This window comes from Cryptomeria japonica, chromosome 3 (genome assembly GCF_030272615.1).
Source record: "Cryptomeria japonica chromosome 3, Sugi_1.0, whole genome shotgun sequence".
NCBI lineage: Eukaryota > Viridiplantae > Streptophyta > Pinopsida > Cupressales > Cupressaceae > Cryptomeria > Cryptomeria japonica.
In genome coordinates this window covers 910,447,747-910,475,659 of record NC_081407.1, presented here as the reverse complement: position 1 = coordinate 910,475,659, position 27,913 = coordinate 910,447,747, and the positions used below count along the sequence as shown (strand labels likewise).

The 27,913-nt window shown below is 38.2% G+C and overlaps 1 protein-coding gene across 2 annotated transcripts in view; it reads left to right on the top strand.

Annotated features, from left to right (window-relative positions):
- LOC131067012 (ribulose-1,5 bisphosphate carboxylase/oxygenase large subunit N-methyltransferase, chloroplastic) overlaps window positions 1–27,663 on the top strand; it is a 177,749-nt gene extending 150,086 nt beyond the window's left edge. The window contains exons 10-13 of one of the 2 annotated variants that reach the window (XR_009111760.2): window positions 26,656–26,790; window positions 26,880–26,990; window positions 27,141–27,303; window positions 27,457–27,663. Coding sequence is in view for 1 of the 2 variants with exons in the window: in XM_058001931.2 (XP_057857914.1) it covers window positions 26,656–26,790; window positions 26,880–26,990; window positions 27,141–27,227 (333 nt within the window). In the remaining variant the exon portion in view is untranslated. Of the gene's footprint in view, window positions 1–26,655; window positions 26,791–26,879; window positions 26,991–27,140 lie in introns of both variants that reach the window. The other variant, XM_058001931.2, reaches the window with a different exon arrangement.
- The last annotated feature ends 250 nt before the right edge of the window (window positions 27,664–27,913 follow it).

The following is a 27,913-nucleotide window of genomic DNA, read 5'->3' as shown; positions in this document are numbered from 1 at the left end:
CTGGGTGAACTAGGGATTCGCGTGGGTTATACGTGAGGCGTTGAGTCTCAAAACCCCGAAAGTCTCCCAGCTTGAAAGCCACATTCCATCTTGTTAAGCTCGAGAATACGCAAAGGAGGTGGAAATCGCAAAATAGAAGGAGGTGTTTAAACTTGTGTTTGCATTTGTATCTATATACCTCGATCACCAAGAAGGGTGCAAATTGTGCAGTTCATAGGCGGCGTTTTAACCGTTTCAAGCTTGCAAAATACTTCTCTTGGCCGAAAATCACTAACGCAGAGGAAGGCGTTTAACCCTTCATTTTTGCAAAGCCTTTCCTAAACCCGAAGTTTGGGGAGATCGCAGGATAGACACCTAGTTCGCTAGGTAAGTTCGTTTTTGTCTCCTTTTAAATCATTATTTATGCAAAATTGGTTGTCTATTTGAAACATTAAACATGGCGCAGAGGCGAACCTGCCAAAATTAACCTTGCAAGACAAAATTCAGACTTAGAGAAAATTTGGAACATTTTAAAAAACTGAACTTAAGACTTCGAGTGCAAAATTGGCAATCATTGAACCCCTGAGCCTTGAACCGCAGCCAAGTAGCAAATTTTAAACAAAGAACTTAATAGCATTTCACTTCCAAATTAATCGGGCTTTTTTTTTAGTTGAAGCATCGTACTTTCTTCAAATTTTTCAGTTTTCCCATTGATCCTTATGTCCTAACATCATCCTCTATTTTGACTAACTTGTTTGTTTCCTTCATCTCATCTCGTAATCCGCGTCCGGTTGTGTAGGATAAATGCCTAGATCTGCGGTAGAAACCTCAAAGACGCCTGGTGCAACTGGAACATCTCGGGTCTCTAAGTTTGACATTCCCCGTAAAGGCGAGAAGATGAAGTACTAGTAACAGAGAGGAGGACTAAGGGAGTCAAAAGTCCAGAGCATATGGGAAAACATAGGTGATACTGATTTGGGCCACGTAGACATTCAAGACTTCGGAGACCGGGTATATTCTCCTAATGCCTATGGCAAGCCCAGGTAGATGATGGAAAGTGGTATCGCTCAGGCGGTAGGTTTCCCTCCATCTGTGCATAATTATGAGCTAGTAGTTGAGGCTACCTGACATTATCAGCCAGAGACCAGACTAGTGGTTCTAGAAAATATGGTGCTAGCTGATTTCACACCTGAGGCTATTGGGGATGCATTTGACATCCCATTCCCGGATAATCCCATTGCTACAACCATAGATGAAGCACAAGTTGCTTACGACATGAATCTTGCTAAATGCAGGACATTGATAAACGAAGAATGGTATAAGGAGAGAAGGCCTCCGAGTATTAGAATCAGTAAAAGGACCCCTAGAAGTTACTTTCATAACGAGCATGGTGATATGGTCACCTTACTCAGCCGGGTTATGGGACTCCCTCAGTCTAACTTTTTTGAAGAGTGGATGTTCTACTTTATGGAGCAGGTCTTTGCTGGAAAATCCAAGTTCGACTAGGCCCAGATCATCAGTGATAATATCCATACCTAGCTGGTCGAACTTGAAGAAAAGAAGTACTTCACCATGACCTCCTACCTGGTCTATATGTTCGCCCGACACCAGCCGCTGACAGGATTAATCAAGAAGGGTGAAATCGGGAACGGGCCCAATCAAGTAAAGGTGTACGACTGCTATCCTCAACTACATTACTATGACATAGCTCAGAAGGAAAAGAACAACGTTGCTTATGCAATTGGTCAATATGAGCATGTCAATGATGCCTTTACAATGCATCTAGTCAGGTTGATGCAAAAATATGGCGCCTGGTTTATTCAATTCCCTAGGCTCACCTACATCAGAATAGTCAGCTTTGAGGGAGCTCCGTTCCGACTTCCACGCTATCCGACAGATAAAATAGTCTTTATGGGAGTTGCAAGGCAAGCACATCCAACGGGCAGCTTACTTAGAGATAAGAAGCAATCCGGATTCACCTTCCCTATGGTTTTGGGTGCCCTCGATGTCCATTTCAAGAATTCAGTACAAGCTGATGAGTCACTTGCTGAGTTAGCATCTTATGGCCTACAGGAACATTTCCCAAGGAAATGTTTTGATCATGACAATTTGGCAAAAAGAGCTTATGGCAGGCGCTACAGAGCAAAGGCATCAATTGAGGACTATTGGAGCAATTGTTTCGATGACTATGAGGTCTGACGGCATGAGTATTTGAGGCTAAGTGTGCAGTAGATGCAGCTTTATGAATACCGTCGGGTCCCAGATCAGGTGATAGATTCGGGCAATTGCTTGCAGGTCCAAGAGTTTGAGGCAGTAAAGTACCTCTTGCCAGGAATTGATTGGTCTTAGGATCCAATTACTGATTTTGAAGCAGTTATGGCAGCTCCAGGAAGGTATACCGATCATTGGTTATTTCAGCAGATTGAGAGACTAACCCATGAAGCAATCCAATTTACATACCATATGATGGGCAGTCTCGATTCCCAGTCTTCGAAAGATGGGGGAAGCTCAAGTGCACCGAAGGAAGGGGTTGAGAAACCCGGAAAGAAGAGGAAGAAAGCCAGAGCTAATAGAGGGACTCGAGCATCAAAAAGAACTAGAAGGGAAAAGATCCTTACTAGAAGGCCTCAGGTTAGTTCGTCATCCAAGGACCCAGTTCGGAGGATGACGTAGTTGAGCTTGACTATATACTTGCTCCGCCCTCCCAGAGCAATGTTGATGCATTCGAGGCTAATAATCCTCTGGCACAAGATGAGCTAGATGCAGAGGTTAGGATCATTGGTTCTAGTGAACCTGGAAATCAAGTGAGGAAGGAGAAATTCCGCCTAATCAAGAGGCTGATAAGCATGAACTCACCTAGGGGAGTCAACATGAATTACAATTGAATAGCGCTAGCAAAGAAGACACCACCGTCGAAGGAGAACGTAAGGTGGATGAGACCTACGAGCCCGACATAACTGAAGAGGAACCATCACAAGGGGATACCCGACAGTTGTTCAATGAAGTAGGGGAGAACTCAGCTATAAGTAAAGGGCTGGATACTGCATCTGTTCCTTCTATGATAGATCAATTGCAAATAGGCAATGAGCCAGTTGAAACCTCTAAGAAGCAGAGTGGGAATCTGGCCATACCATTCGAGCAGACCATCCCGCAAGATTGGCTAGTTGCTCGTGCACAATGGAAAGCAGCCGTCAAGCCACCTATCAACTTGGAGGATATCTTCTCTCGCATAGGGGAAACAAAGTCCAAAGGAAAGAAAAAGCCCAAGACCTACTCTCGGATCACCAAGGATGAGCAAAGGAACCGCACCATCCATATCGCTACCCCACCTATCGATAAGCCAACAGATCAAATTGCATTGGCCGATTATAGCATTACAACCATCCCGATAGGGCAAGCCACCAAAGAGCAAGAAAGGGAAGAGTTCAAGGACTTTGTGCAAAATATGCTCAGGCAACTCGATGAAATTACTGTTGAGAGGGATATGTACCGAATTCGTGCTGAGGGATATATTGATCACTTGCTAAAACCATTGCAACATGCCCCTGAATCCCATGTCCCCCCATTGGCATTGGCACAAAGGACTACAACAGAGTTTGAAGGAGTACGTGATACCGGCAAAGCTGTCAAGAAATGGATTCGAGACATTAAGGAAAAGGGAGAACGGATCATTGAAGATGTAAAGGAAATGGCCCACCACCGAGAGACCATTCTTGTCAAATTGTTTGAGGTAAAGAAGGAATGTTTCAGGGTTCATGGGGTGGTTGGTACAACTCTTCCCCTCATGAGGGCTCTTTTTTGGACCCACACGTAGATTCCCACATGGTCCGCTATCCTAGATCCCTATGACATCAGCATTTTTAAAGAATGGTATTGGACCACCAGCATGAAGAATGAAACAAAAGATACCATTAATAAAGTGCAGGAGGAATGCAAGGAAATCTTGAAAAACATGAGGGATCTTGGTGGAAAGATCCTCCAATCAATGGTTTTGGGCTGGAAGAATAGTTTGTCTGATGACCAAGTACAACTAGATTGGGAGGATAGATTAAGAACTGATAAGGTTGCATACTCCACGAAGGACCTAGAGTTTGCCAGTGGATTGCAGTCGGACATCCTAAGTTTTGAGGCTCATCGGTCTGACTGGAAGGGTGGGTTAAAGCATGTAGATAGCCACTTGGACGGTATGCAATATAAAATATGCCATCCTCCTATGCCTCCAAGCATGGTGTTGTTTCAGCTATGCATCAGATTTCAAGAATATGTTCGGGCAGAGCGTGCAACAGGTTGGGACCTCTAGAAGGAGTATTTGCACGGCGAGGATGAATTTTTGGAAAAAGGGTCTACTGCAGAAAAGGAGAAAGTGCTTTCATAAAGTGCATGTTTCTTTTAAATATCTTAAAAAGCGCTTTTTTGGCATAAAGTTCATTTCTAACTGCCAAAACAATTGTAAATCTTGAGCTCCGTGCATGTGCACTTTTTGGAGCAGCTTCTTGGTAGCTATTAATTACCTTTTTGGGCAGTTATTGTTTCTCCTTTTGTTGTTGTTGATATTTTGTCTCCCATTTATGGGTATGGGCAGTTTTGATATAGGATGAATCTGGCCCACTCATTTAAGTTTAAATCCTGACCATTCATCCGTTTTTGGAAGTCTATATAAAGGAATTAGTTCCTCTTTGTAAGGAGGAAGTCTAAGATTGTTGCTGAAACTTTGGCGAAATTCATGCAGAATTAATGGAAATTAAAGCTGTCTTATTTCTTTGTGAGTGCATGGTCTCCTTCACCATTTAATATTCTTGCTACGTATTTTGCTTTTAGATAGTATTTTTTGGGATAATATTTGATAGAAACCTTGGTGTTCATACCATTAAGGATTGGCTGATTGCCATTCCCCTTGCATGGTTAATCTGAACCCATTTATGTGCTTAGTTCGACTGTTAAACATCAAATGAATGGATGTCAAATTCTGCATTTTATGTTTAGTAGCATGAAAATCCAACTCCCTTCGAAGATTGCACTAGATTTTACAACATTGTGCTTTATTAACTGATAATGTTAAATTTGGTTTTTTTAAGGTTTCCGTTTATTTTCCTGAATATGCTATCTTAGATAGATTAATTAGATATTTTCTCTCTTTTCCCTTCCTTTTTTCCTTTTTTTTCAAAAAGAAACCATACAGTCAAGCTGAAATAGTATCAATCAGAGGCAAAATCAGATGATATAGGACTGATGAACTTTAGGGAACCTGTTCGAAACCGATTCCGTCTAACCTTAAGTCCCTTTTGTGTTTCCAGCAAAACACATCAAACTACTAAGCTATCCTGTAGTCAAGACCTGACAACCAAAACATTGAGGTCATCCCCATTGATTAAATTAACACAGAATTAGGGATTTCCTTATCTCAAGAGAGGATAGGATTCTTAGTATTTCTATTCTGCATTGGCTGGATGAAGTCCTAAGTTCCGCGACTTTAGACACGTCAACACAAAATATAGTGCAAGTTGGCCTAATTGAATAGGTGCAAATTCAAGTGTGAGGAGGCATATGAAAGGAGGACAAATCATTCATTTCAAACATCAATTTTCAAATTCAATCCATAGCTGATTAAGGAGCAGACCTGAGCAAGTTCTACTGGCAGAATTCAAACAGTTCTTATCAAATTACCTTTCAAATGAAGGCAAATTTCATCAAATTATAGAGCGAATTCTTCATTATACTTGGTAGGAATTTGTTAAGGCCTCTTCTGATGCAATTTTGGAGGTGTTTTTACCTTTTTTACAAGTCTGATTTTATGCGAACTTATGCAGTCTTGATGTGAATTTGAGCCGACCTAATCAACATTGCAAATAAGATCTAGAAACGGGACTCGGACTCGGCTTGGACTCGGCAAGGCTGACCCGGCCTAGAACTCGAGACTCGGAGTTAGACTCGGCTGGACTTGGGAAAGTGAAAAAGTCAAGACATTTAGAGATTTTTAAAGATTTAAAACTTGTTTCATGCACCCTTTATTGAATACACCTTAAAGACACAATAAAATCATCAAACTCAGCTTATTTGATTACATACACAAGTATACATCAATCACATAAGCATAAACGCAAATTGTAGCTGAAGGAAATAACAAACATAGATATATAAATATTGTCAAATGTATACAATATTACAAAACTCATGGAATAAAAAATCCATGTCATCATATGATCATCATCAAATGTTCCACACAAATACCAAAGGTAAATACAACTACAAGCGTATGGCTTAGAGGAGCGTGCACCCTCTCGCCCCAGCCCCCTGCGAAGGCGTTTAAGGTAGGTCTTGGATGATTCAGCAGCCATAGTCGCTCCCCATGACACCATGCTATGCCCATCAACATTAGGAACATCTGTGTCACTATCAGTATCTGCCTCTGAATCTCCTGTCTTTGCTCGTGCTCTCTGCTCCTCTGCCATGGCTACAGCCTCAGCCTCTATATCTACCTGGTCGATCCAATCAGTGTCATCATCACTAAAGACAGCCGCAGGATCTGTCTGACTCTCATTGGTCCACTCTGCTTCAGGATCAACCTCATCTAGAATGATACGAGAGATGTCAACTAATGCATTATTTCTCATTCTCAAGCGGAGGTTGTAGTGAACAAAGAGGAGATCATTCATCTTCTCCACAGATAATCTATTGCGCCTCTTGGAGTGTATGTGCTCAAACATACTCCAATTGCGCTCACAACCAGATGCGCTGCATGGTTGGCTCAAGATGCGAATGGCCAACTTCTGAATATTTGGTGTCATTGGGCCAAAATTCTCCACCAATGGTCTGAGTTTGAAATGAGAAAAATAAATAAAATCAGTCTCACTCAAGAACTCATTTAACAATGTACAATAAAACTAAAATTAAGCCTTACAATTTATTTTTACCTGGAATAATAGTTGTCCTACCGTCTTTGGCGACAGAATGAGAGGTCTCCCCTTGTGCATCTGCGAACAACTGTAGCTCTCGAATAAGCTCTATTTGAGTAGTAACAGCAGGTCCCATCTTCTCCATGATCGAGTATAGCCCATTAAGGACCTCCACATCAGCCTTGAAAGAAGGGATAAAATGGAATGTCGGATTCAGATAATAGGCTGCTGCATGGATGTGCCTATGAAGCTGATATTGCCATCTCCTATCAATGATCTCCCAAATGGGACCATACTTGTTCTCATCTCCTTCATAGACGGATTTGATGCACTCCTTTGCCCTATCCATGCCCTCATATATGTAGCCCATTGCAGGCTTTTCTCCATCCGTAACTCACAACAAAACCACCAAGGGCTTAACAAACTGCAAAATTGAAAATATTGTGTAATTTAGAAAAATGAGCAAATAAGAGAATATAATGAATAAGTTATAAAACAAAAAGTTAAATTGTAGAATTTATAAAAAATTTACCTTCACTATCTCATCACAAGGGACCCAAAAGTCTCGCTCATAAAAAATGTAGTCTGCCATATCTTTCCTTGCAGGGGTGGCAGCATAGGATGAGGAAGACCACTCCTCACCAACAATGATACGTCTCAAGGCCGACTTACAGCAAAGCATGCACTGCAATGTGATGAAGTTTGTGGCAAATCTTGTGATTCCTGGACGAGCTAACTCCTTCTGCTTTGTGTATTGTCTCATAAGAGCCAACACCCATGAATGATTATATACAAATTTGCACACATTTCTCGCCCTTTCTACACATCTCTTGACCCATGGGAGTTTTCCAATATCCTCCAACATGAGGTCAATGCAATGGGCAGCACATGGAGTCCAAACTATAGATGGGCGCCTCTCCATCAATAGTCTACCTGCAGCAACATAATTTGTTGCATTGTAATTAATGGAGTTACAAAATAGTAATTAATTTGCAAACAAAATTAGTTGGTAATCAAAAGTTTACCCGCAACAACATAATTTGCTGCATCGTCGATCACCAACTGTACCACGTTCTCCTCACCCACCTCCTCTATCTGCTCACATAGGTAGGTGGCATTCTTGCAATGGGTGGAGGCATCAATGGACTTGATGAAAACGGTGCCCCCTGAAATAAAAAAATTAAGCTAGATCAATGATCATTCAATAAACCAATAAATAAAAAATAAAAAATTAAAGACTAAATGAAACTAAAATTAATCAATCACCTACGGAAGAAACAAGAAAATTAAGGAGAGTTCTATTTCTCCTATCCGTTCAACCATCAGTCATGATGGTGCAACCTTTAGTGCTCCATATCTGGCGTTGTTCATCTAATTCCCTCTTCACGTCATTCACCAATTGAGACAAAATGGGTCCCCTCAAATCACACTCAGTAGGGGCTTTGAACCCCGCCCCACAAATGGTCAGGGCATCAACCATTTGTTGCCAATAAGGAGACCTGTCACAAATAAATTCAATGAGATAAGTTAAGTATGTTCTATGTACTATATAGTATGTACGAGAAAAAATAAAACGAAGAGAATCAAAGTATAAAAATTAAAACAATCAAACATAAAAGTTTTAAAACATTCACCTGGTTGTAAAGAATGGAACACTGATGTGGACCCAAAACCTACTAACTGCCATTTTAGCGGCATCATGGACCTCCTTGTTCCAAACCATGCCCTCAAGTGACTGTTGGGACCTAGGAGTAGTGTGAGGCACAAAGAAGGTATCCAACCTAGATTTACGAATCCTAGGTCCAATGCTAACACTCCCACTACAACTACTAGTGCTAGGAGCATGAGAAGTGGCGGTGGCACTGCAACTTACAGAACTAGAAGCGGAAGTACCAGCACTAGCAGTAGCAAACTGAGTGGGACGATATGGAGGTAAGGAAGAAGGGCCTCCAACACAACCTAACTGTGTCCCTCTTCCTAAAGTTGCCTCTCTCCCAATGGCCGCTCGGTCCTCCTTTTGTTTCTTTTTGCTTTCAATTTCCGCAACCATTACATAACAATCACGTACGGCCTCAGGGAGTGCTTTTAGGCATGGTTTGACATCATGTCCACGCACACCAGAAATATGGTATTTCAGTCTATATATACCTCCATGGAATATTGTTTTGCAAAATGTACATTTTGCTTGTCCGTTTCCTTGCCCTGGAAAATTCTCATGATATTTCCAAGCAAGGTCCTTTCTAATGGGGGGTCTAGAAGCTGAAGTAGACATTGTAGGATAGTTTTGTGAAACTTGAAGTTGACGCAAATAATAAAGTGAAGTTTGCTGCAATAAAACATAATAAATTTACAAACATACAAAAGATTTTGGAAGAAAATGTAAAACTTTCAAAATAAATGAATAGAAAATGGAATTTTTGCAGTACAAGAAACAAAAAAATCTTTAAAAAAACAATCTTACCTTTCACAACAAGCTTGAAATGAGCTGCAAACTCTTCCTATCCAACTCTTGATGCACCAAATCCAAACACAATGCAGCCCCAATGTGATAAATGGAAGAAATCTTGAACTTCCTCCTTGCTGGTTTTTTTTCAATGCACCCTTGTTTTTCTTCACAACTCACTTTTCTCCTCCTATTTTTCCAAATGAATGAAATGAAGTTCACTTTTAGGGTTGGAGGATAAATAACATAAAAAAAAGAAGTTGAAAAATCTTTTAAAAATGCTTTTTTTTTTGCCTTTCTTGGGCCTTGCCGTCGGCCGCATCCCAGGCACGGGACTCGCCGAGTTTGGCGAGTTTACGCCAAACTCGCCAACTCGGTGAGTCTGGCGAGATTGTCCGAGTCCAAGCTCGCCAAACTCGGGGGCATGTATCGTACTCGGACTCGCCGAGTTTGGCGAGTCCATGGCGATTTTCCGATCTCTGATTTAAGGTCATATTTCCAGCCATAACCAAGAGCGAATCTACCTATTTTAGTGCAAAATTGTTCCAGCTTCATGACCTTGCACAACACATTATAAATCAGACCTGATTGAAACAAATTTCCAAGAAATCTTATTCCAAAGTTCAATCAGATTTCAAGACAATACAGCAAAGTGCATTTCCAGATTTACATTTCCTGATTTTTCAATTTTATTTCCAGATTGAAAGGGTTTTTAAGGGGCCTGATTTGTTGAGTATTTGTCTTATTTTCATTCAATCCATGGTGTATGATGTAAAATCTATGTCTTTCAGGTTTGATGCATAGGTGAAGCAAGGAATAATGTGCATGGAGCGTAAGGATGAGGACTTTAACATTTACAGAGACAAGACTCACATTTCAATGATTGGATCAATGAGAGATGCAAAGAGACATGAGGACTTCACTGCATGGAGAGAAGGCTTCAAGAGGACATCATGAAGAAGATAGAAAAAGATGAAAATGTAAGTGTAAAGATCATAGTTACAACTTGGACTCAGCTCGGACTCGGCAAGCTTATTTTGGACTCAGACTCGGACTCAGCGCCCGAACTCGGCAAAAACTCGATCAAGACTCGGCAAATAGAAAAACCCAAGAAATTCAAAGATTTTTAATGATTTTAAATTTGTTTCATGTATTTTTTAATAAATAAACCTCAGACACAATAATCTCATCAAATAGAAGCTACTTTGAACACATACACAAGTTTACATTCATCACCTAAGTATAAATGCAAATTTTAGGCTTGAGTTGAAGGAAATAAGGTAAACTAAATAACACTTTAGAAATGCAGAGTGTCAAATGTCTACAAAATTCATGGAATATAAAGTCCATGTCATCAAAAGTGCAAAACATATATCAACATAAAAGCTAGAGCCTAGAAGTCTAAGGCTTAGAGGAGCCAATATCAATGATTGCTCAACTCCGCAATTCGAGGCCCAATGCTCACACTGACACTACCACAGACCACTACTTCCAAATCTAGGAAATGGAGGTTGAGGATTTGAAGAAGCCTCTCCACCAATGGCTGCCATTTCTTCCATTTGCTTCCTTTTTAATTCTTTTTTCTTTATAAATTCCTCTAATTGAGCTTGCACTTCACGTATAGCTTCAAGGGGTGCTTTTTTCTATGGGTTTGCATCATGGCATTCTATTTGTGCAATGTGATATTTCAACCGGTTAATACCTCCCCCATTATATTTTGTTTTGCAATAAATACATGTTACTTCTCCTTTTTCTGACCCAGGGATGCCATGTTTTCAAGCCTTATCCTGTCCAACTTGGGCACCACTTCCACTACCAGTAGGCTGAGACCAAAGAAACGGGATTCGGACTTGGCTGGACTCGGGAAAGTGAAAAACTCAAGAAATTTATAGATTTTTAAAGATTTAAAACTTGTTTCAGACACCCTTTATTGAATACACCTTAAAGACACAAAAACATCATCAAACTCGGCTCATTTGATTACATACACAAGTATACATCAATCACATAAGCATAAACGCAAATTGTAGCTGAAGAAAATAACAAACATAGATATATAAATATTGTCAAATGTATACAATATTAAAAAACTCATGGAATAAAAAATCCATGTCATCACATGATCATCATTAAATGTTTCATACAAATACCAAAGGTAAATACTAAATACTAAATACAACTACAAGTGTACAAGCCTATGGCTCAGAGGGCCGTGCATCCTCTCGCCCTGACCCCCTGCAAAGGCGTTTAAAGTAGGTCCTGGATGATTCAGCAGCCATAGTCGCTCCCTGTGACACCATGCCATACTCATCAACATCTGGAACAGCTGTGTCATGCTCACCAACATCAGGAACAGCTGTGCCACTCTGAGTCTCAGTATTTCCTGTCTCTGCTCGTGCTCTCTACTCCTCCTCTGCCATGGCTATAGCCTCAGCCTCTATATCTACCTGGTCAATCCAATCAATGTCATCATCACTAAAGACAGTTGTAGGAGTCCCAGGAGCTGTCTGATTCTCGTTGGCCCACTCTGCTTCAAGATCAACCTCATCTAGAATGATAGGAGAGATGTCAACTAATGCTTTCTTTCTCATTCTCAGGTGGAGGTTGTAGTGAACAAAGACGAGATCATTCATCTTCTCCACAGATAATCTATTGCGCTGCTTGGAGTGTATGTGCTCAAACATACTCTAATTGCGCTCACAACCTGATGCGCTGCATGGTTGGCTCAAGATGCGAATGGCCAACTTCTTAATATTTGGTGTCTTTGGGCCAAAAAAGCTCCACCAATGATCTGATTTTGAAATGAGAAAAATAAATAAAATTAGTCTCACTCATGAACTCATTTAACAAGTTACAATATAGTATTGAATAAAACTAAAATTAAGCCTTACAATTTATTTTTACCTGGCATCATAGTTGTCCTGCCGTCTTTGGCGATAGGACAAGAGAAGGTCTCCCCTTGTGCACCTGAGAACAACTGTAGCTCTTGAAAAAGGTCTATCTGAGAAGTACCAGCAGGTCCCATCTTCTCCATGATTGCGTATAGCCCATTAAGGACCTCCACATCAGCCTTGAAAGAAGGGATAAAATGGAATGCCGGATTCATATAATAGGTTGCCGCATGGATGGACCTATGAAGCTGATGATGCCATCTCCTATCAATGATCTCGCAAATGGGACCATACTTGCTCTCATCTCCTCAATAGACGAATCTGATGGTCTCCTTCGCCCTATCCATGTCCTCATATATATAGTCCATTGCGGGCTTATCTCCATCCGCAACTCGCAACAAAACCACCAAGGGCTTAACAAACTGCAAAATTGAAAATATTGTGTAATTTAGAAAAATGAGCAAATAAGAGAATACATATAATATGTTATAAAACATGAAGTTAAAATTTAAATTGTAGAATTTATAAAAAAATTACCTTCACTATCTCATCACAAGGGACCCAAAAGCCTTGCTCATCAAAAATGCAGTCTGCCATATCTTTCCCTGCAGGGGTGGTAGCATAGGATGAGGAAGACCACTCCTCACCAACAATCATACGTCTCAAGGCAGACTTAGACCTAAGCATGGACTGCAATGTGAGGAAGTTTGTGGCAAATCTTGTGATTCTTGGACGAGCTAACTCCTTCTGCTCTATGTATTGTCTCATAAGAGCCAACACCCGTGAATGATTATATACAAATTTGCAGACATTTCTTGCCCTTTCTACACATCTCTTGACCCATGGGATTTTTCCAATGTCCTCCAACATGAGGTCAATGCAATGAGCAGCACATGGAGTCCAAACTATAGATGGGTGCCTCTCCATCAATAGTCTACCTGCAGCAACATAATTTGTTGCATTGTAAATTGTAATTAATGGAGGTACAAACTACAAGATAGTAATTAATTTGCAAACAAAATTAGTTTGTAATCAAAAGTTTACCCGCAGCAACATAATTTGCTGCATTGTCGGTCATCACCTGTACCACGTTCTCCTCACCCACATCTTCAATCACCTCCTCTATCTGCTCACATAGGTAGGTGGCATTCTTGCAATGGGCGGAGGTATCAATGGGCTTGATGAAAACGGTGCCCCCTGAAATAAAAAAATAAAGCTAGGTCAATGATCATTCAATAAACCATTAGATAAAAAATAAAAAATTAAAGACTATGAAACTAAAATTAATCAATCACCTGCGGAAGAAACAAGAAAATTAAGGAGAGCTCTATTTCTCCTATCCGTCCAACCATCAGTCATGATGGTGCAACCTTTAGTGCTCCATATCTGGCATTGTTCATCTAAATCCTTCTTCACATCATCCACCATTTGAGACAAAATGGGTCCCCTCAAATCACTCTCACTAGGGGATTTGAACCCCGCCCCGCATATGGTAATGGCATCAACCATTTGTTGCCAATAAGGAGACCTTTCGCAAAGAAACTCAATGAGATAAGTTAAGTATAAAAATTAAAACAAACAAAGTTATCAAACAGAAAAGTTAGTAAAACATTCACCTAGCTACAAAGAATAGAATACAGCTGTAGCTCCAAAACCTGCCAACTGCCATTTTAGCAGCATCATGGACCTCCTTGTTCCAACCCATGCCCTCAAGCGACGGTTGGGACCCAGGAGTAGTGCGAGGTACAAAGAAGGAATCCAACCTAGATTTACGAATCCTAGGTCCAATGGCAACACTCCCACTACAACTACTAGTGCCAGGAGGATGAGAAGTGGTGGTGGCACTGCCGCTTATAGAAGCAGAAGCAGAAACAGAAGCACCAGCAGTAGCAAACTGAGTGGGACGATATGGAGGTAAGGAAGAAGGGCCTCCACCAACACAACCTAATTGTGTCCCTCTTCCTAAAACTATCTCTCTCCCAATGGCCGCTCGATCCTCCTTTTGTTTCTTTTTCCTTTCAATCTCCTCAACCATTACATAACATTCACGTACGGCCTCAAGGATTGCTTTTAGGCATGGTTCGGCATCGTATCCATGCACACCAGCAATATGGTATTTCAGCCTATATATACCTCCATGGAATATTGTTTTGCAAAACATACATTTTGTTTGCCCTAGAAAATCCTCATGATATTTCCAAGCAGGGTCCTTTCTAATGGGGGGTCTAGAAGCTGAAGTAGACATTTTAGGATAGTTTTGTGAAATTTGAAGTTGAGGCAAATAATAAAGTGAAGTTTGCTGCAATAAAACATTACAAATACAAAATAAAATTAATACATATTACATACATTCAAAAAAACTAAAGTAGGGTTTGTCAAACCCTACTTTAAAAAAAAAAGAAATTTACAAACCCTACATAGTACAACACTACAACTACAACTACATAATACATAATACATACTACATGCTACATACAAACATACAAGAGATTTTGAAAGAAAATGTAAAAATTTCAAAATAAATGAATAGAAAATGGAATTTTTGCATACAAGAAACAAACTAATCTTCAAAAAAACAATTCAAAATGTAAAACTTTCAAAATAAATGAATAGAAAATGGAATTTTTGCATACAAGAAACAAGCTAATCTTCAAAAAAACAATCTTACTTCTTACAACAAGCTTGAAATGAGCTGCAAAGTCTTCCTATCCAACTCTTGATGCACCAAATCGAAACACAGTGTAGCTCCAATGTGACAAATTGAAGAAAACTTGAGCTTCCTCCTTGCTGGTTTTTCTTCTATGCACCCTTGTTTTTCTTCCCAACTCACTTTACTCCTTTTTTTGCAAGTGAATGAAATGAAAGTCACTTTTAGGGATAGAAGATAATTAACCAAAAAAAATGGACTTAAAAAAACATTGCAAAATAATTTTTTTTTGTGTTTTTGTTTTGGCTTGACGTCGGTCGAGTCTGGGGCTCGGGACTCGCCGAGTTTGGCGAGTTTGGGCCAAACTCGCCAACTCGGCGAGTCTGGCGATTTTACTTGCCAGACTCGGATGAGTCCAAGTCCCTGGGACTCGCCAGGCCTGACTCGTACTCGGACTCGTCGAGTCTGGGCGAGTCCCGTTTCTCTGGCTGAGACATTATGCTGCAATATATTATAAATGAAAAAAATCAGCATAATGTCTCTTATTCTAATTAAGTTAAACTTAAAAATAAATAATAGAAAGAAAAACAAAACTAGGGTTTCAACTTTCATATTTTTTCCATCAGTATAAAATAAAACAAAAACAAAACCAATGTACAAAAAAATGGAAATATGAAAGTAAGAAAATCAAAAAATAACAAAAAAATGGTACTTATCTTTAAAAATTTGCTAGAAACCTCTTCCAAATCCTTCTTTAACACCTTTAAATGCTTGAATGCAAGCTACAAACTTGCACAAACAATCAACAATCGCAATCTCCTCTTCAATCTACTTGCTGGTCTGCTCTTCAATGCCTCTATTTTTTTGCTCAAAACCCTCTTTTTCTCTCCTTGTGTTTGCAAACAACAAAAATGACTTTTTAGGGTGAGACTCAAAACATATTAACCTTTTGTTTCATTTAAAACAAAGCCATTTTATTTTTTTTCACTTTTTATTTGTTGCTTGGGCGACAGAGTCTAGCCCTTGGGACTCGGCGAGTCTGCCAAAACCCGGCCAGACTCGAACGAGTCCGACTCCAGAGGCCACTGGCCTCGGCGAGGGTGACCCGCCTCGGGACTTGGCGTGTCTTGCCAAGACCCGTAGAGTCTTGTAACTCTGTAAAGATCAACATAAAGAGGGATAGAACTACAACAATCTTGAATTTCCTTTGGAAATCCAAGATCCCAATGTCAAAGTCAGAGACATTCAAGATATCATTGAGATGGTACTACTACAAGGGAATCAATCACATAAGGATATGTTCCACCTTTCAAGAGGACATCAAGATGCACATACACAAGATGATTGCAACATATTCCGCAAGTCAAGAACTACAAAGGAGATCAAGGTCAAGTTCAAATGTATCCAGGACATCACAAGAGGAAGATTCCCAAATGAGAAGATGAAAGTGAAGTGTGATCAAGAATGAATGATAGTTTCAGAATAGTTAAGCAAAGTTAGAAACTTGATCACCAAGATGCTACAATTTGGGAATATGAACCATCACAATCACTCAAAGGATTGGATAATGTTGAGTATCAAAAGATAATGCTTGCAATGAGATATCAAGTCTACAAGGTGTGCAAGTAGTTGAGGTGGCGACAATTCATACTCAACCAATCTAGTGATGCCACCTTGACATGTCCAAGTTCAATGAACTTGACTGATCCCACGAGGAGGATAACTATATCTTTGGAAGGCACTAAGTTCAATGTTCCTAACCTCATTTTGTTGGAATTGCTTGTCATTGATGTCAAGATGGGAAAGCAAGACTATTGAAGTTTGTTATTGATGTCAAAGTGAATAGTAAAGATCGAGTGTCATTAGTTAAGGAATTGGATAGCTGTGATTTAAATCAACAAGAGCTCAATCCAAAATCCAAATGGAAATGTTTTCATTGTTGTAGGGTGATTGTCATTGATGCCTAAAAGGAACTCGCATCAAAGGAAATATGTATATTGATAACAGGAAAAGATTAGAAAGGGAGCAACAAAAAATTGTTATCAAATGGATGAGAACTTAGATTTGTATGCCGACCTCCTTATGGCAGCGATAAAAGTTTATCTTAGCCAACCATGTGTGGAGGATAAGTCCAAGGCTCATACGACTACACTATGAAGAATGCAGAAAACATTTATGAGGATTCATGTAAAACAATTGAAGTAGAAGAGACAATGATTATGTAGAGGTAAGTGCAAACCAACTCAAAGAGAAAGAGTTGTGGTTTTGTTTCTGAAAGGTCCACGGTATAGAAGTTTAAAAGCAACAATTAGAAATCAAGCAGCATTAATACTTCCCATAGTCAACGCCTATATTGTACAAGACAAGGGATTGTATGAGACAGTGATTTATATGAGAAGGCAAATACGTATTAAGGTATGCAATATTAGAAGCAGCTTCAAGAGATATGATTTAAGTGGAGTTCATATTAACATGCTGGTCAATTCAGAATATGAGACTTGATTCATATGCTGGCCAAGTTAATAAAGGGTGCAACTGAAAACAGTCATGATGCGGGTTCCTCATTTAAGATCAATCCTCCATGGTCAACTTCATGAAATCATAAACAGCAGTGACTATATCATGTAGTAAATAAAGACAACATTTACAATTAGAAGATGGTGATTTAAGCAATAAGCAAGTTTCATTTGTCTAAAGGAACTTTTCAGACAATAATTAGTATAAATAAATTTGTTTATAATAAACAAACCAGCAAATCTAATGAAGAAGACATACAGTTAATAAGGAGCGATGAGATAAGAATATGAAACGATTTGTATAATACAGACAAACTTCTAAAAAGTCAGCGATTTGAATGTGCTGTGACAGCGATAGTAAAAGAGGAATAATTACATTAAAACAGTGATCTAAATATTAGTCATTAATTATTAAAGATTACATCACAGTAATCAAAGGCTGCAATTTTACTAATGACCAAATGGTGTGATTTGGCGGTAAGCATAAAGCTCCAATTGATTATTATTATAAAAAAAACAGGAAAAGTGTGATCTATTTTTTGTCTTTATGTTATGAAGGGTGATGTCTCTACAAAGAATTATCCCTCTTCAAAAGATATAAAATCATCTTGGGAGGTTATGAAGAGTGTGAAGTTTGTAATAAAAAAAGAATATCATTCAGCAGATCAGAATTATTAAGAACATCTAATAAAGGCAACATATTATTTTGAAGAAGAATAAATGTAATATTATTTCAGAGCAGAACAAATTTAGTTGCAAGCAGATTTTCTCATGGAATAAAAAGCAATGCAAATGTATATCATTCAAATAAAGACTTTCAAGCCATCCTAAAGGAAGAAGTTCCAAGCATCATTGGAGAGAATAATCTAATAAACATTGTAATGGAGCCAAAGAATGAAGAGCAATTCGAAGGGGCACTACCACCTGGGATTGTATTCAAGGAACAACTCGAGAAGATATTTGAAGATCGTCTTATCAAAGGTGGCTTAGTTTTTGAGGATATGCTTATAGAACTACACAAGGATGCATGGTTTATGCAAAATGATGAGCCAATTGTCACCATTAGAGCAAAGAGTGTATAACAATTCGAAAGGGTGCTAACTCTATTTCCAAAGATGTCTCAAGAAGAACCAGCAAGTGAAAATTTGCATGTCATGGATGCGAGTGGAATGATACATCACCAATTGTGACCTCTTGAAGCTGCCAAGGATCTCTTATCATACAATGTGTTGGCAAAAGGTGAACAATAATTTCCATTCGATGATGAAGCATGCCAGTTGTCTCTTTCCATAGTTTTAGTTTTGAAGATTATGAATTTGATTATGGAAATTTAGGAAGAACAACTTGTGTGTGGAAAGATCATGGACCCGATGAATTGCCTCAATTGATAATATTGTTTGATCACAAAGTTTAGCATATGAGGTTTCTTTGTTCAAGAGAGGATAGAATACTTGGTGTGTTCGAAGTGTCCTAAAGAACACATCAACAATTGGGAGAGTGGAGGTCTTGCATTCCAAGTTGCTATTTCATTGAGAGACTTTATTGATGTTAGGATGAAGCACAAACCCCATGTTGGTAAAACATAGAACAATGATTTATAGAAGAAAGTGGTGAAACTAGCTCTTCCTTATTATGATGGTTTAGGGAAGTCTACAGCTCGAGCTTGGTTTAGAAGGTAGATACCTATATCCAGCTTAATCTTATGCCAGAGGAAGAAGCCATTAAGCATGCATCAATACATTTGGATGGCATTGAACATGAGTGGTAGTACCATGGGATGATCACCATGGGACATGACCAGAAGACCTCTTATGTAGAGTTTACAGAGAGATTGATTGCGATGTTTGATAAGAAAGATTCAGAGTTTTATTTTAAGGAATTGGCACAATTGAAACAATGGGGTTTTGTAGACAGGTACATAGCTGATTTTTAGAGACTTGTAGTGCAGGTTATAGACATTTCAAAGAGGAGACTCATGGTAATATTTATAAATAGCTTGACAGATCCCTTGAGAGGTTGGATCAAAGATCTCAATCCTTCTACCCTGTGAAAAGCTATTAAGAAGGCTATGGATATGGAGGCTTCTACTTCTAGAAGCAAATTTCAATCAAAAGATTCCTTCAAAAGAAGGATAAGGAAAAGAAACAACTTAATATGGAAGGATAAGGAAAGAAAAAGACTAGCAGTTGGAGTACTTTTTTGCTGAAGAATCTGCATCAGAAAAACTAGAGCAACTAGATTTAAAGAGTAGTGATGGGGAGATTTCATCGGGAGGAGAGGAAAAGAGCAAGCTTACACAGGAACGCGTCCCTATCTTAGAATCCTTCGTACTTGACCCCTAACTATTTTTGGATAGTGGGACCCCTTGCCATACTACCAACTTTTACTTTTTCAATACTTGATAAAGCTTAATCAACCACACATGCAAATAAGAACACAAAGGAACACCAGTTTTATGTGAAAAACCCAAATAGGAGAAAACCACGACAAATCAATGCTTTTGTATGATTACTTATTTACAATGTTTGTAGGAACCAATCTACTAGAGGCACCAACTCACTTGAAGCACCAATTCCTACTTTTCAATTTGTAGGCACCAACCCCTAAAATATGAAGCACCAACTTCACAAAGATGAAGCACCAACTTCACTAGTTCAAATCTCCACCTTGTCAATGTTACTTCTACAACGGATAATGGATACTATTTCTCTCCACAAATCTCATTATATTTCTTTCTCTAATTAGCTATTATTATGACAATAAATTTGCCACAAAACTGACCACAATCTTCACTTGAAAGACTACTATAATCTCCTTACAATCTCTTCATAAAATCTGCAAGTTATCTCTTCAGGAACTGCCCTTTATCTGCTGGTATGTATTTTTCTCTTTCACACTCAATACACAGCTATATCACACTTCAAAGAACTCTATATATCTTTACCAAGGGAGGTGATCTCATGAAATGATGCAACTATTAGCAAAGTGAGATAACTCTAAATAAACACACACCTCTTCATTACAACCATAACAAAAATGTATTCTCATGATCTTATATATTTGCATATAACTTCTCCTTGAATGATTTTTATAAATCTTTTGTTTGATCCTGTTGACATGGCTAAAATCGTATCGCTACAACTCTATCCGGCAAACACAGAATAGAATTTACTCACTGAGTATCCTATCCTCTCTTGTATAAGGAAATCCCTAATGTTGTTTCAGTTGATCAAAGGGGACGACCTCAAGGTTCCAAATGTCAATTCATGACTGCGGGATAGCTCAATGGTTGATGTGTTTTGCTGGGAGCACAAAGGGGCTTACGTTTTGCAACAGGTTGGTCTGTATCTGAAATGATGCTGCGGGAGAAATAAATGCAAAAGGATAGGGTTAAGAGACCTAAAATTAACAAGGTTGGTGTGTGAGTAGACAGATTCAACATAACCAATCCCTGCTTGCCCAGAATAACTCACAACCTCACAAGAACGGTGCAATCTTCAAGGGGACTTAGAAGATTTTCAGACTGCAGGTGCATGCCCAAACACCCAATTTTGGCACAACTCAAATGGACACCTGCAATTGAACTAAACATAATTTCAAAGGCTCAAGCTAACCATACAAAGGGATACACAATCAACATATCCTCGATGGTATGAACCCGAATCCATCAAATACCTGCACACCAGGAAGGATCTATCTAAACTTGCTGAAGGAAACCATGCAAACAGAATAAAGCCAAGATGATAAACACCAAATCAATGTCCATATATTGATTTCAGCTGCTATTACAACAATTTCTACAACATTCTACTCTATTCTTAACTACTAAAATTTAACTAGTTCTAACGGTCTAACCCTAAAAAAAATCTAACCCTTTACAAGAGAAAGGCTCCTACCTTTTGTAGATTTTACAATTTGAATCGGAGGCCAGGATTGATTGCATCCAAGGGCCCTGATCTGCCTTCTAGAAGCCTGGCAACTTTAGCCCATGCCCACTCAATCCTTAGTTATCCCCCCAACCACATTTCCAACTACCTACAACTATTTGGCTTCAATTTGGTCAATCAGGTAGTTGGAAATAACTGACCTATGTCCCTTTGTTTTGAATACATTAGGTAGGGCCCACAGGCAGCCTTTTTACAATAAACAATTTCAGTTTTCAAAAACTGAATTTCTGGAATTAAATCCAGTTGTGTATCCTTCTGAGAATGCACATTTTGAGTGTTCTTGCGTGTTCTTTGTCTTCAGTCTTGAGGGTGGATTTCGTGTTGTGGTCTGGTGATGACGCACTTCCCCGTTCTTTGCTGCTTCGACCTTGTGCCCTGCATCCTCGCTTCCTGACGTCAATCGCGATCAAGTCTTTGATTTGCGCTTCAGGCCTTCTCCTGGCTCTTTCAGCGACATTGTCCTGCAAACAATGAATTCCACTTTTAATAAACAATTTGAAAAATTAAATAAATCAATTTAACAATCATATTAAATTTTATCTCTAAATGTCCTATGTGAAATTAGGGTTTTAAGCTCTGAATGGCGACTTTAATTTTCCTCTGGCAGGATGCGATTTTTATTTGATCATAAACGTCTCCCTCAAGTGATTTTTGTTTGAACACCGTATCACTTAGAAATTTGGGTTCTTTTGATGTTTTGAGAGATTTTAATTTAAGACACTTTCAATTTCGGCTAATCCAACGTCTTTGTGCAATTTGTTTTCAAAGTTTAGTCGCTCTTACGAAATTCGCTTATTTTAACTTGGTTGCGCGACTTTCTTTTAAATGACTTAAAATATGCCTTAGAAACTTCCGGAATTTGGGGTTAGTGGTGCGATTTTTGAACTTGTCAAGTGAAAATACCTTGCAAAACACAAAATGCGGCCGATTTGCTTAAGAAGTGCGACTTTTAAACATTGGTTTAAATGCCCAACTTTTGCCCTATGAAATTTCGGCTATCTCACCCATAATGTGCGATTTTTCTTTTGCTTTTTACAAAGTGACTAAAAGGGCCGAATTTCATGTATACACCCCTAAGTGAATTCAGGCTCTTTTATGTATTTGTGCAACCTTACTTACCTTTCTCACAAATGAAAAGGGCCGAGTTTGTGACTATTTGCCCATTACCTTAATGAATTTCAGGATTTTGGGGACATTGCACAACTTTTAGTTTGACAAAAAATTCGGGCTTCTCTCCATTGAACGAACCTTTGTTTTACAAAAAAATCGGCCATTTCAAAGAAAATGCACGATTTTACTATATTCGCCCTTTGCACGACTCGACTCTTTTGAGGTGAAATTGCGAACTCAGGCTCGTTTTTTATTTTCAGCCTAATCGGGTTTTTTGTGTGATTTTCTTTTAACCTTGGAATTTTCGGCCATGAAGCCGATTTTGCGAACTTCAAACATTTTTACCCTTTTTGCCCTGTGAGCCGATTTTGTGAAATCTGATATTCCCTTTCATTTTCGGCACATCTGGCTATTTTGTGCGAACTTTAACTTTAAATGAGCTGCTAATCCAATAGCTGCTTCAGCAGCAGCAATAGCTATAACAAAGATCGAGAAGATATCCCCCTTTACTTGCCTACTATCAAAAAAATTTGAGAATGTTACTAGGTTTAAATTAACCGCATTGAGTATTAGCTCAAGACACATAAGTGCTTTAACCATGTTTCGACTTCTACCAAAATCGGGCTCATTTGGTCCTTTGGGCGATTTTGTTTTTAAATGATTTCAAACTCTCAAATTAATTGTTTCGCGCGATTTTAGGTTTTGTTCCTAACACCCTCTGCAACTAAATGTAAACTCGGCCATTTTGTTAGAACGTCGCGATTTTAACTTTGATGCTATTACCCTAGCTAGCGATTTTCTATTTGTCTTAAACATCCAACCCTTTAAGCCTGCAAATTCAGGATTTTGAGTGCATTCACGCGAATTCGCTTTGGGATACTTTGGGCCTTTGGAGATGATCCACAAAAACCTCTTCACCTCTCTCGTGCAGACTGTAACTACGGGGGTCCCTTGTGAAGCAAGGGTGTGTGTGCAATGAGCACAACAGATCCCTTCTCAAATCTGCATATGGACAATGATATATTTCCACTCAATTCTCCTTAAGATATTTCTTCAAGATCTGCTCTAAAATTCTCAATGATATATCCTTTATAAATCACATACTCCACTCACACCTCACACTTACAAAACAACAGACACCTCTAACTTTATTTGCAATCTCTATGTATACCTTTTATCTCGTAAGAGTCACACCCTTTGCAATAGTTACTTCATTAAGAGACATGTCTCCTAATTTGTTAGTTGCAGCTTTTATTCATAATAATAATTGTATCTTTCAAATATTAATTCACTTACAAATCTTCTCTATTAAATCTACTTGGATATTAACTTTTCAAAATTGCACCCCTTGGCAAATGTTTCCTTTGCACCTTTTGGATATAACAAAATACGTTTTGTTTATCGTAATGAATCACTGTGCATAATGCATAACCAATCGCTGTTCCATAAAGATTTTCTCATCTTTGTCTTTAATCGGTTTTGTTTTTATTCATTTTCTCTTTTATGCTTTTTTGTCTTCTATTTTTTTTTACTTATATTACTCTTAATCACTGCACATTATATTGCAATAAACTTTAAGGTTCATTAAGGCAAATTGCATCCCATAATTAATGGTTGTGTTTTGTTTTTAGTTTCCAGTGCTGCTTATTAATATGAATTGCTTCTTTTCTTTAATAAAATTGCAACTTTCATATAATAATCATCTTGCCAGGTCTGAAGCAAGCATGCAAGAGAGGGTAAGGGGAAACGCAAGTTGCAAAGTAACCCCATAGCTGACTTGTTTAATGTGCAGTTGAAGGATAAGATAGATGATGCCATTGACAACTTCTTTTTTGCCAATGGCATCCCATTTCATATAGCTGGATGTCGTTATTATAGGGAGATGAGGGAGATGATGTTGATGGTAGTAAGGGGAGGACCATCACATGTGCCACCAAGTGAGACAAAATTGAAGACCATGATCTTGGATATGAACTATTCCAAGATAAATGTGCTGATGGAGAAAATGAAGGAATGTTGGGTGAAGATTGGATGTAGTATAGTCATGGATGAGTGGATGGACATTAGCCATCGTACACTCATCAATATCATGTTTACATGTATAGAGGGCCCATACTTTCTTAAGGCAGTTCTTTGTACATGGCATCGCAAAGATGCTGATTTTTAGTTTCAGGTTTTCAAGGAGGTTATTGAGGAGATTGGGCCACACAATGTGGTCAAAGTAGTGACAAATGCAACACGTGTGCAATGTAGGGAAACTTGTTGAGGCAGCTTACAAACATATTTGGTGGAGTCAATGTTGTGTGCATGCCATGAACAATGTACTCAAGGACATGGGGAAGATTGGGTGGATCGGAGCATTGGTTAGTGATGCTAAAAATGTGCAGATATTTATCTACATGCTATTTCATTCTCTTGGAGAGAATGATTGAGTTGCAAGAGTCACTACAACTTATGGTTATGATCGCAGATTGGAATCGGCGGGCCAAGTCCAAGACAAAGCAAAGGAGGGTGAAGGATACAGTAAAGGGTGATGTGTTTTGGAGTGACACAAAAAATAGTCTTCCATCATTGCTCCAATTTTCCATGTCATCAAACATGGGGATATGGATGCACCTAGCCTTGGAGAGGTGTATGAGTGCATTGATTCTATGCTTGACTAGATGAGGGTTGTCGTGTCAAAGAAGTACCCCACATTAGCATTCTACAATGAACACATTCAGCCAATCATTCATTGGAGACTAGGCTTGGTAGAGTTACATCATGTGCAACGTAAGATGCTGAGGTGAAGGTAGGTTTTTTAGGGCCTTTGAGAAGATGTATGATCTTATAGATGCTAGCATGATTTGCACTGAATGGGCCAAATTTGCCACTCTTAGGGTTTATTTTGAGGTGGCCAAGATGGATATGGCAACTATGGCATAGGAGGACCCAATTTTGTGGTGGAATTGCCATGGACTCTAGCCATTCAATTGTTATTTGAGGTTTCTAGTTCTTTAGCTGTTAAGAGGAATTGGTCAAGCTATAGCTTCATCCACTTGCTTAAGAGGAATAGACTTACCTCTAGGAGAGCAGAGAAGCTTGTGGTTGTACATGGTGCTTTGCATCTCATTGACCACAAGACATTTGTGTCCAATTAGAGTTTAGCAGATGATGGAATGTAGAGCTAGAGGAGCCAGCATAGATTGATGAGAATTCTACGACTTAAAATATAGGGCTAGTTGGTGTTAGTTTGATGGAGCTTGACCATGAGGAGTCCAATAGTTCTAGTGACGAGGAGTTTGGGGATGATTAAAGGCCTCCCTTCACTACATTTTGACATTTTGTGCTTATTTTGATATCATGCTACTCATTGTAATCATCTTTATGATATTTTCGATATAATAAAAATCTCAAATTTGACACTTTCATTTGTCAAATTTTATTCAGTGTTCAAGTATTAAAACTTTTAGTATTTAGTATTTGCAATTTTTCTATTTTACTAATTTGCCAAAGTTTCATTTGAAATGTAATTCTTGTACATCTTTTGGGGAAAAAATCGGCTCCACTGCCAACTCCCGATTAATCGGGGATAATCACGATTTTTTCCAGATTGTTGCTTCTTTCAAAGTGTGCAGAAGATTAAGAATGCATCAAAGAAATGAAAATTCTTTTCCTTTTATTATTCATATCACATATGGATATTTATTTCCATAAAAATGAATGCAAAATGTTAGAAAACAATGAAAATAGAAATTATTTTAAAAAATCATATTAAAATAATTTAACAATTATATCCTAGCTTTTCAATTATGACAAGTTTTCAAATTCATATAATAAATAGAAACTATTCTAAAAATTCATATTAAAATATTATAAAATTAGAAACAACAATATCCCTCCATATCAAAATATTCTAAATAAATTTATATTTTTAAAATAAACATTCTAAAATAATATATATCAAATAAATTATAATTTTATATAATATATATTACCTATATATTCCAGGCCTGATTTAACCAGTTTACTTTGATTTTGGGAAGTAGTCTTATTGCTTTCTATTTGGACATAATATCTAGTGATTGGCTACTGCTTTTTGGAGAAATAATAGTATGTAGAAGTTTGTGAGTTATAGTCTTCATATGTATATCATATACATGCGAGTCATCCATTTGTAGAGTTTCAGCTGAGAGCTGTTGGAAATTGTATCATAAAATTTAAAATCGAGTTGAATGCTGTTGTACCAGTTGGCTGTTGCTGCCTCGAGTACTGGTGCTTATGGATCTGGCTTGAGCTTCCCTGAAGAATTGAGAGTAAAGGCATTTCAGCTCATTTTAGACACTTGTGAAACTAGCATCTCAAAATACACTGCCTACATAGAGGTAGTTGTGAGTAGTTTTATTTTATACAGTCTTTAATTTGAAAGCTTCTTAAACTATCTTTACTAACAATGCAATGTGTTAATGATCAGAATGTGCAGAAAAATGGACGCCAAAATTTGAGTGACAGGCAGGCATTGCTTAAGAAATTGTCTGTGGACTTGTGTTCTGGTGAACAAAGAATATTATTTCGTGCTCAATATGTATTGTCTTATTCCATGTCCTCTTGTGCAATTTTTGTTTGCTTAATGTAATTTATATTGTTAATGGACTCGAAGGAAAATGCAAACTTTACCTTTCAAAATGCAGAATAGTTTTCGGATGAAGCTTACAAATATTTTTAAATGGTGTAGGTTCTTCGAACAAAACTGAAAGATCTACAAGGTGTTGGATTAAAGGCATTGAATGTGTTTAATGGAGTCAAAAGGTTGTTCTCATGAGATGGAAAAATTCTTGTAACGTGTACTCTATCATAACATGGTTTAAAAGAAGAGTATTCTCTGATTCTTGGAAAAGGTACAAGTATATAATGTCAAAAGTCAGCTAATGATTATTAGACTCTTATAATTATATGGTTCTTGATTGTTATGGATTCAGTAGAAAAACTTTTGCCAAATGTGAGAAATCAAATGCTTAAATTCTGTCTCTTTGGTTTTATGCCATGGACAGATCTTAACCTCATGGCCAATCTGAATGTTGTGAAAGCTAGAGGAGCAGACAGAAAATAAAAAATAATGCATCCCAAGTAGGCAGATAATATGAGAAGCTTCCAATAGATTCATCATATCTAGTAAATGTGGTAATGTGGTTATGTAGCAGGCTGTGTGAGCTGCTCATTTTGTTATAAATAGTGATTACCTTCTTTTCTATAATTCATCTATATCTTAGTTAAAAAAATTGGATTTAGTAAGTACTCGGCATATCCAAAAATTGAAAAACTTGGAAAAAAATTTAGCAATACTTCAGCAAATTTATCAAAAATTAAAAACAATAAATTTTTTTAAAACATGCATGTAATGAATTTATGTATCATATTACACTCATTTCTTTCACATATAGATCAAAATAAGAATCCAATACACTTCATAGACATAAAATTGTGTACTATCTATTTACTACTATGTTT